Below are 10,511 nucleotides of genomic sequence, written 5' to 3'. Positions count from 1 at the left end.
CTGCCTACTTCTGCCTCCCGAGTGCTGGATTTTAAAGGCATGCACCACCACTGCCTGGCTTTGGTGAAAACTTTTAGGGCAGCAAAGGAACAGGCAGAATCTGAAGATAGAATTGTCTGGTTTCTTATCCCATGGCATTTGCAGACCTTGGGTTGAGTTAGCATTGTTAGACGTGGCTTTCAGAGCCGGATGGTGTTGATGCCAACCTGATCTACAAGAGCTAGTTCCAGGAGAGCCATGGCTGCTACACAAAGAAACGCTGCCCCGAGAAACCACACACACACACACACACACATACACACACACACACACACACACACACAAGAAGTGGCTTTCAGATCTCTGTGCAGTGACTGCTGTAACTGCAGCAAGGCTTGTGAGGCGCTGATGCATTTGCCACTTGCACTGGCATCATATAGACGATGCATCATGTAGAGATGCTGCATCTCGCGTCAATATGGTCTGTTGCAACAGCTCCAGAAGTTCTCCCAGAAGGCCTTCACTCTTTCCACTTTTAACATCTCCATGGTTCCCCCTCCCACAAATCACCTTTTCCATTTGTTTATGTAATTTCTCACCCTTGCTTTTGACTGTCTTTTCCAGGGCTGCTTCTCTTTGAGGTCATAATTATTAGGTCCTGAATTCTTTGACATTTCAATGGTTTTTTTTTGTTTGTTTTTTTTTTTAATCTTTTAATTGGCTGTTGAAGTGTTAGGATTGTGCTGGAGGAGTCACATTGTCTTGATGTCCCATCTTTCATGTGTTTCTGTGTTGTGTTTTTTGCATCTGTGAAGATCTATAATGTAAACCACTTCTGCCTTTACTTAAGGATCTTCTTAGTGAGCCCCTTTTGGGGGGATATGGTGGAGCTCAGTGAGGTGCGGCACGTAAGAAACAAGCTGACCAACAACCACATCAAACCAAACAACATACAGAAACACAATTAAAAGTTGTTAAACCGGACGGTGGTGACGCACGTCTTTAATCCTGGCACTTGGGAGGGCAGAGGCAGAGGGACCTCTGTGAGTTTGAGGCCAGCCTGGTCTACAAGAGCTAGTTCCAGGACAGGCTCCAAAGCTACAGAGAAACCCTGTCTTGAAAAACAAAAAACAACAAACAAACAAGTCACCTACAAAAGTTATTAAACATTTAATGGGGGCTTTCTTACGATGCCAGAGGGTGAGTCCATGACTGTAAAGGTGGGGAGCCTGGCAGCAGGCAGGTCTGCATTGGAGCAACGGCTGAGAGTTTACATCCAGATCCCCAAGCTGGAGGTAGAAAGAGCTAGGCTGGGCCTGGCATGGACTTTTGAAACCTCAAACCCCACCAATAACACACCTCTCAGTCCTTCCCAAAACAGTTCAACCGTTCAAATATATGAGCCTCTGGTAGCTATTCTCAGGCAACCCTCCGCACTCCTCCCCAAAGAGCATTGAAAACTTCATAGTTAGAAATTGCAGTAATAGTAAAAATACTAAATAAAATGAAGCGGGGAAAGTAAAGAAGATGCAAAGTTTAATAAAAGAAAGGAAAAGAGAAAATAAGCTGAGGAAAATTAGGAAGAGGGAGAAAATGGCAAGAGAAAAACCCCAAACCTGTTAGGCTCCCCAAATTCCTTTTTCCAAATCTGGCATTTAGGCATTTAGACAAAAGCCAACATTCCCTCAAGGACTTGAGAAGATAGTTCCTGCCTGCTATAAGGAACAGGTCTCCTTATCTCTGGCAAAAGGACAAGTGGCACCCCCAGTAACCTAGCCCACAGTTTCTATTATCATATCAAGTATCATATATCATATCATATGAGGTCATATCCTCAGGGTCCTTACCCAGTACCGAACTACCTGGCTGACACACCCGGCCCCTACCCTGAACCTCTCCGGCCCCTCCCCCCCAGGTTCCTTTCCCTTCCCCCCAGCTTCTCTTTCCTATACAACTCCCCTGTGGGAATGGAAATGAGGACCTGACTGCTTTCTAGGTTTGGTTGAGGCGAAGGTTTTATTGTAGATCTGCGGAAGAGCACAAGCAGAGGCACCTGGAAAAGTTCAGACTATACTAGGCTATGAGAGGAGAGAGCACGCGGATAGAGCGAAAGGAAGAGAAGAAAGAGGAGGGCAAATGGACGAAGAGAGGTTCAGGAGCGGAGCCTTGAGAAGAACCAAGAGAACACGTGGCTGAAGCTGGGGGAAGGGAAGGGAAGCTGCAACTAGAGAGGTTTCTGGTAGGGGGCAGAGTTTGTCAGCCCGGAGGACTCTGTACGGGTACTTGAGGGTCAGAACTGAAGGAGCCCTAAGGCTAGCTTATACCTTGATATGCTAATAGCACCGTGGGCTTAGGTTACTGGTGGGGCCCGCAGGTCTTTTTGCCAGAGCTCAGGAGAATGACTCTGTTTAGCAGGTGAGAACGATTTCACTAGTCCCTGAGGGAATGCTGGCGTTTGTCTAAGTGCGACTTTGGGAAGAGGAATTTCTTGGGACCTAACAGGACCTGAGGAAGAAAGGGTTTACTTGGCTCACACGTCATCCCGGTGGCAAAGGTGCGGTAGCTGGAAGGTGAAGCAACTGATCAGATTTTACTACTAGGGACCTAAAGGTGGTGCTCAGAGTCTCTGACCCCAGCCTGTGGGATGGTGTCACCCACGCTTGAGGAGGATCTTCCCTTCTCTGTCAAACCAATGAACCCCACAGATACACCAGGGTTCCATGGATGAGTTCAAATTCGGTCAAGCTGGCAGTGAAGATTGAGCATCAGATGTATTACTGCTCAGGCTGCAGCTGATCCCAGCCTCCCTGAGGGTCAGTTCACTTTCAGAGTTGGATTCACTGTAGATTTTTGAGTTCTTTGCCTTTTTGGGAGGTGGTGGATCAGGGGACACCCGTCCCAGTGGGCAGTGCTCAGGTCACTGGGGATGTGGTCTGGAGAGGACTGTGGAGCACTGACTGTAGCCAGTTCTGTGCTGTGCTTCCCTGAGATTTACCCCTCTAGCTAGATCCCAGAGCAAATGGACTGCTAATCTTGGATGGAATTTCAGAACCATGAGCCAAAATAAACTTTCTTCTTCTTCTTCTTCTTCTTCTTCTTCTTCTTCTTCTTCTTCTTCTTCTTCTTCTTCTTCTTCTTCTTCTTCTTCTTCTTCTTCTTCTTGGCAGGACTTCTTAAAGATATTTTCTTCTTTAGTTAATTGTCTCACGTATTGTTATTGGAACAGAAGATTGACCAACGCAAGGAAACACACTCATGTGTGCATGTGCGCACCTCTGTACTGGTAATGCCTGCCGACAGGTTATATCACACAGCTTTGGTTTATTATATTCCAAATATATTAATTGGGTGATTTTGCTCTGTCTTCATCCCATTTACAGGGTCATAAACAGTTTACATGCAATTCAAATTTTCATTTTTTTGGATTGTTACTGTAACATCTGGCATATGAAAATCTACTGATAGATATTTATATGTTTTTATTTATGTACTTACTATTGTCTTATTTATTTATTTATTTATTTATTTATTTATTTATTTATTTATTTATTGAGACAGGGTTTCTCTTAGCTTTGGAGCCTGGCCTTGAACTCAAAAGATCTTCCTACTTCTGCTGGGATTAAAAATGGGATCCACTACCACCTGGCCTATTTTCTTTTTTGGATGTTAATCTCACTTTGGTCTAGAACATTCTGTGGCAGATATGATACTCCTAAGTGCTTATATCATGCATTTAGTGTATGCATCTTATTTTACCCGAAATAGGACGTGATAATTTTAATATGTGTGAAAAGGTCATATTTGTCCAAAGGCAATTAGGTTTTTTTTTTACTGTGTATTTTGGTCTGCTATATTATATTCTTACTTTTTCTTTTCGTGGCTTTTTCTCCTGTTTCTGTCTAGCTTTGCGTGATTTGTATTCAATGTGTGGAGTTTCTTTGTGGTTTGTCAGTTCCTGTTCTGGGTCTGTTCAGTGCTCTGAGGCTGGAGAAACCTTTCAGTGGGGGTGTGTCGGGAATGCACAGCGACTCTAATTGCAGATGCTTTGGGCTTTGTTCTGCCCTTTCTCGCCTGTTTACTGTGTCAGTTAGGTTTTGTTTCCTAAGTGTGTCTCAGCATTGTTCAACGCTGAGGCCACCGCCTCAGAAGGGAAGTCAGGTACACTCTCCCTGCGGGGGAATAGGCGGGGGTGGTGGGTGGGTCATGCTTTCATTCAGGGCCGGGGTGGGAAAAGCCAACTTCCCTTCTACTGCTGCCGGGGGTGAGTCGAAAGATGAGCCTTCCTCAGAAAGTCCTTTCCAGCCTCTGCTTACTTTACATTTATGGATTCTCTCTTGGTACTGTAGCCAGAGCCAGGGCAGGCTAGAGAAGAACAGGGCAGCCTCAATCGGTAGAATCTGGTGAGGGTGGTGGAAGGGGTGGTGGAAGGCATATAGCGGCTGGCTTATGCTTGAGACTCTTACCACCCAACCTGTTCTGTGGTTACCTCTTTTCTCTAGATTTTTGATCCCTTGACAGTCAACTTTCCAAGAATGAAAGACATTCATGAAATGAATGAAAGAGAACCTTGGACTTTGCTACCCCCAGAATGGCCTATTCCTGGGTTTATATCTCACTAAGATGGTATCCTCTGACTCTCCTTACTTGGGAAGATGGTGGGGACCAGAGTAGAGCCCTCTCCAGCTTTCAAGTGGTCTGTTCATTCTCCATCCATCCTGCCATGCACTGAAATTTGGAACATCAGCTCCTTGTGAAGTTACTGAATTGGTAAAACTGGCAAATGACTTGTTGTGCCCTTCAATCTCCTCTTCCTTCCTTTCTTTTCTTTCTTTCTTTTCTTCCTTCCTTCCTTCCTTCCTTCCTTCCTTCCTTTCTTTTTGTCTTTGAAACAGGGCTTCTCTATGTAATCCTGGCTGTCAAAGAACTCTTCATGTAGATCAGGCTGACTTTGAACTCAGAGTTCCACCTGTTTCTGCCTTCCCAGTACTGGATTAAAGGCATGCACAACCACACCTGGCTTCTTATTTTGATTCTTTTAAGAAATGAGTAGTTAGCTGGGCAGTGGGGGCGCATGCCTTTAATCCCAGCCCTTTACAGGCAGAGGCAGGCTGCTCTCTGTGAGTTCAAGGCCAGCCTGGTCTACAGAGTGAGTGCTAGAACAGGTCTGAAACTACACAGAAATCCTGTCTCAAAAAAAAAATTAAAGCAAGAGTATTTAGATTTATTTATTTTTAATCTTACATGTATGGGTGTTTTGCATGCATTGTATGTCTGTGTACCGTATGTCTGTGTTCCATGTGCCTGCTTGGCACCCAGGAAGGCCAGAAGAGGGTAGGGTGTTGGATCCCCTAGAACTGGAGTTACAGATGGTTGCTAGCTGCCATGTAGGATTGGAAATTGAACATGGGTCTTTCGGAAGAGCAACAAGCGCTCTTAACCACGGAGGCATCTCTGTAGCCAGTCTGATGACAGCTCTCTCACTGGTCCCATGGGACAGAGTTCCCCATATGGACATCTGCAGGCTTCACTTCAATGATTGTTTGTTTCACAGCTGTCAAGAAAACATTTGCCTTCCATAAACTCTCAGGCTTCAGCCAAGTAACTGGAATTTTCCAGTCTCCCAGCATAGACCCTCTTCAGTCAGCCAGAAACATCCAGACCCTGAGCTCCTTTTCCCAACTTATGAGGAGCAGAAGCCCAGGAGAGGCCCCACAGGGGGTGTGGGTTTAGCGGTGCTCTAGGCGTGGCTGTGTGGAGTCTGTTAACCAGCATCAGCCCTGAGGGGACCCCATGCCAGGGAATGGCCCTAGGACCCCCACCTTAAATAGGAAGTAGGGGCCCAGGGGCAAGTTCTGATTTCAGTTCTTAGAAGAGAAGCTCCCCAGACACCTTCCTCTTCCTACTGTGGCATAATTTGACCTTCAGTTATTTACTTGCTTCTCCTCAGTACCTAGGTATTTCCCATAAAGCCAACATTCAGGAACAGGAAATTTCTGGGACATAAAACGGTACTGGGGGATGCCTGGCCTAGGAAACAGTGCTCTTAAGTGCTGAGGGTGGTGAGTGACCACACTTCTGAAGCCTGCCCCTCTGCTTTTCCCTCTCGCTCTGCTGGGCCTCAAGGGAGGCCCGGTACCTAGATCCCTCATGGGCGGGTTATACTCTCCTGCTGGGTGAATTTACTCTGCCAGTCAGGGGTTGAACTTTGGGCCCTGGACAAGAAAGGGTCTCTGTCACTCTGTACCAAGCATCCCTCATCCCTTTTGGTCAACAGCTGGCTTGCTCCCTGGCTGAGCCCCCTGCAGCACTTCCCACCTTGACATCAAGGGACCCCCCCCCCAGACCCTTGTGCTACTCTAGGAATTCTGGGTACACTTAAACCCACCGTGGCACTTTAGGAGGGAAGGAATTCCTGGGCGTGGGAGCCAGTTCTGCAGACACGGGGTGGGGAGGGGTGAACGGGCTGGAGGCTGGGTAGACTCTGAGGGACAGAACTTGGTGACTGACTGAAAACAAGTGCTCTTGAGAAGGCCACCCGAGACGAACCCGCAGGACTGCTCTTGGGACTTGCAAACTTGAGGTGCAAGTGTGGAGGTGGCTGCCGTCACACCTGCGTCTGACTGTGGCAAGAGCCATGAGGGAGGGCGGGAGGGCCCTCTGCACAAGCACGCTACTGCACAGCCAAGGTTAGGGGAGCTAGGGTATCCAACCTTCCCAGAAGCTTGCAGAGTTTCCTTTGGGTTTTCTGCCCTGCTGCTCAGCAAATCGGGTAACCTGGCCTTCATCCTAAAGCGCTCACCCTGGAATCAGAAGTAAGCGCTTGTGTTGTTGCTGGAAGCCAGAAGTGAGAAGGGTAAGAGATGATGAGCTTCGGTCACAGAACCCAGTGCGTTACATCTGGGCTAAGACCAGGAGCCGGAGCCTCAACTCTGCAGTTCTCATAGAACCTGAGATGCAGTTTATCTGGATAGAAGGTGGAGAGGAACCTCAGCGGGTAACACATCAGTGAATTGGACACTCCCTGGATCTTTGTTCTGTATCATTTCTGGGTATTCTGGGAACATGGAGCCAGAAGTGGGCAGAGTTACACACACACACCACACACACACACACACACACACACATACACACACACACCGAGAAGTCTGGTCAACTATTTTCCACTGCAGGTGGCCAGAAACCTACCAAGCTGAGGATGCCCTGCTGGCCTCAGACTGGGAAGACACACGATGAACTCAGTTCAGGAACAGAGGGTCACAGCATAGTTGTCAATATGCGTACTTTATTGAATCCACTGTGAACAGATGCGAGCTAACAGCTGCTGGATGTGTGGGGTAAAGTGGCAGGACCAAGACCAGGGTGTGGGGCAGCTGTAGACAGAGGAGCCCAAGGCAGGACTAGAAGTTCCCAGAACCAAGTCTGTTGGCGTAAAGAGCAATGATGACAATGATCATGATGATGCTGAAGACCAGGGCACAGATGTTCAGGCACTTGGCAGTGGAAGCATAGGTTTGGGACCCAGTGACATCACCTACCATCTTCCTGTCCCTGGACTGGAGGAAACCAGACGGTTAGCCAGTGGCCCTGGAGCTGGAGAACTGAGAGACAAGTGCTCTGACTCAGTTCTCCCATCATCTTCCTAGCAGGGCCCTTTACTTTTCGGGCCAGGGACCTTGCTCCACTTTCACACACTCAAGACTCTCCAGAGAGACCCAGCACTGGCCGTCACCCCACGGTTTCCTTGTGCACTTTCTACCCAGCCTGGAGTCCTAGTCTTCAGGATGAAGGGACAGTCCAGGAACCAGGAAGTAAGGAAAAATTTTTTAGATGCTAGGCTACAATGGTGATAACCCGACCCAGGGATCTCTAGGCACCTCCCTTGTGACTACATGGATATTCCCAACACACACACACACACACACACACACACACACACACACACACACACACACACGACGATACATAGAAACTCTCCCACACCGACACAAGATCACATACACACGTATACCCCAGGTACCATGGGAACAAGTCAAGCTTGAGGTCCGCATACAATACCTTCACAGAGTAGGCGTATGCTATGAAACCCAGGCAGCAGAAGTTCATGAAGAGTGCATTGAATGTGGACCAGATCACGTGATCAGGCGTGGAGATCTCAGCCGGCATGTTGATCGTGGTGGTTGGTGCAGAAGCTGAGATGTGGGGGCCCCTCAGCATTTCTTGCTGCTCCTTAGGCATGGCTTGGCTTTGAAGGCTAAGAGCTGTGAAGGAAGACGGAATTGGGAAATGTGACTCAGGCTGAGGAGTCTGGAGGCGCCTGCATAGTGGGCCCACCTTCTCCCCAGTGGGGTCCGTTTCTCAGAAAACTACTTCCTTATGTTTGTAAACTGTGTATTCTAGGGACTGGGGAGTTAAGAACAAATAATGGTTTCAAGTTATCACTAAGGGCCTGTGCGGGGAGGGCCACTCCTAGGACTTTTCAAGCCATCCAAAGGAATCCTCAGAGGCTGGAGGGCGACAGCTCACTCTCCCCTAGGGAGAAGGAATGACATCAGTGATCCTGAGTGTGTAGCTCACAGGAAGGAGAAGGGGGCAGCGTGTTCTCCCTGTGGTGTGCTTTGAGGAACGACGGCTTTTTTGTAATCTCACTCCGTTCCTTGTGACAGAAACTGGGGAACAACTTCTCAGTGACTCCAGCATCTACTTTCTGTACAAACAGGGCCGAGAGCTCGTGGGTCTGTATTTTTAGTTACTCTGCTTTTACTTTTGTAGCACACTCATTCTAGAAGCTGAAGTGGAAAAACAAGGTCATTGTACCCCGAATCCTGGCCAAAACAGCTGCACATGGTAAAAAAAAAAAAAGGGGGGGGGACAAATTAGAATGACTTACAGGCTGTGGTCCGAGCGGTCCGGCAGTGGCCTTCTCCTGATGGAAAGGCAAGGATCCAGTAGTTGTCCACAAGACCAAAAGTGTCAGCTGTCTCAGTTTGATGCTCGAGTCCCAGGCAGGTCCCAGAGAGCTGGGTTGGAATCCTGAAAAAGTAGGTTCTAATACCAGCAAAGCAACGTTCCGGGGACAGGAGAGATGAACGTTTCTTTCCAGTGAGAGTGCAGGCAAGCAGGCAAAAATCAAACACTTCCTTCTCCCATAGCCTTTTATGTGGGCTGCCACCAGAAGGTGTGGCCCAGATTTAGGGTGGGTCTTCTGACTTCTGAGAATCCCAGCGAAAAAGAAAAAAAAAAAAAAATCCCCCCACCCCAGCCCCGGGCATGCTCCATCCACTGCTTGGGGTTCAATTACTTCTAGCCGTGGTCAAGTTGATTAGCGGCTTTAATCGTCACAGCCTCTGTGGACCTTCTTGAATGCACTGGCGTTGTCAAAACTGCATCACTGCCTGCTAAGAGCCATCACCTCACCTCTGTAGTGTACTTAAAAGGCAGGAAGCGACAGAGCCGCCCCCTCCCTCGTCCTCCCAAGCCTTCTTGCGCTTTCCCTTTTTCCTCTGAAGTAAAAGCCCCTAATGAAAACCTTGTCCGGGAAATGCCCTCGGCCTCCCTGTACATTGTTCATTTCCACCTCTGATGACCCTGCAGCAAACTGATTTCAATTTTTCAAAGCCCTTAGCGCTTAATTTTTTTACTTACGATTGACATTTCAGATGCAAGAGATGATTAGCATCTAATATCACCTTCTAGGAAATCACATCTACATAAAATCTGCGGAGCAGGCGGAGGTCTAAGAGGAGCAGCTGGTGAAATGTGTTGTGGAGGGCGGCAGCGCCTTCAGGCCAGGCCAGAGGAGGGAGGGGCACTTGGGGGCAAAGCTGCCGGCAGCTCTCCAGCAGGTGGCTTATGTGGTACTTTGGAGTTACGAGTCTCCCTTTGAGAGGGATCATACCCAGTAGAACTAATATGGCTCAGGAAAGAAACTGCACCTCTGTGGGCTGAGAGTCCTTGTTTACAGAAGACACCCTAGCCCAAGTCACATCTCAGCCAAGTCAGTGCACGGGAACAGCATCTCACTGTGGGAAGCATCAGGAGGGGGTACCCATGGCCTTCTAGGGATGCCTCTTAGGCGAATGTTCATGGATCCTACTCCCCATCTCTCCAACTCACCTCTGGGATGCAGTCTCAATAACTGATCTAAATTTGATCTTCAGACCCTCATCTTTGATAGGAATGCCATTTATGCTTTACTGGATTCTGATCCTCACCCATCCTTCTCAAATTCAGCCCAACATGACGTCCCTGATGACTCTTCCTTTGGACACATTCCACCTTGTCTAATACCAGCCACCCCTCTACTGGCAGCTCTGCCCCCTCCTCCCCATCTTTGACTTTCCCTCTTCCTGTCTCCCTCCTCCCCACCATGGAACTCTTCCTGTCCACATATGCACACTCTCTCTCTCATACTTGCTTGGGACATTCATATTAGGTAACTCAAGAAACAAATAAAAACAGCCCCCTTTTCTCAGAGATGCTTCCCCTTCCTGAGGTGGCCAATGAAGAAGACCTTAGCATCACCCAGGTACATG

General features: G+C 48.1%; 1 protein-coding gene across 1 annotated transcript; it reads right to left on the bottom strand.

Annotated features, from left to right (window-relative positions):
• Positions 1-7,241: 7,241 nt before the first annotated feature.
• LOC119826724 (interferon-induced transmembrane protein 1-like) lies at positions 7,242-9,084 on the bottom strand. The gene is made up of 3 exons (XM_038348201.1): positions 8,867-9,084; positions 8,035-8,237; positions 7,242-7,532 (listed from the first exon to the last, which is right to left on the bottom strand). Exons 2-3 carry the CDS (start codon positions 8,212-8,214, stop codon positions 7,377-7,379), a joined length of 336 nt encoding a protein of 111 aa, XP_038204129.1. The 5' UTR covers positions 8,215-8,237; positions 8,867-9,084; the 3' UTR covers positions 7,242-7,376.
• Positions 9,085-10,511: the final 1,427 nt, after the last annotated feature.

The sequence above is a fragment of the Arvicola amphibius genome, chromosome 1 (genome assembly GCF_903992535.2).
Source record: "Arvicola amphibius chromosome 1, mArvAmp1.2, whole genome shotgun sequence".
Lineage (NCBI taxonomy): Eukaryota > Metazoa > Chordata > Mammalia > Rodentia > Cricetidae > Arvicola > Arvicola amphibius.
This window is presented reverse-complemented; position numbering and strand designations above follow the sequence as displayed.

Bases quoted from the DNA above. Each gene is read 5' to 3' on its own strand.
- LOC119826724 (XM_038348201.1), bottom strand. From the start codon at position 8,214: ATGCCTAAGGAGCAGCAAGAAATGCTGAGGGGCCCCCACATCTCAGCT. The intron at 7,533-8,034 runs GTATTGTATGCG...GGTTTCCTCCAG, and splicing joins CATACGCCTACTCTGTGAAG to TCCAGGGACAGGAAGATGGT.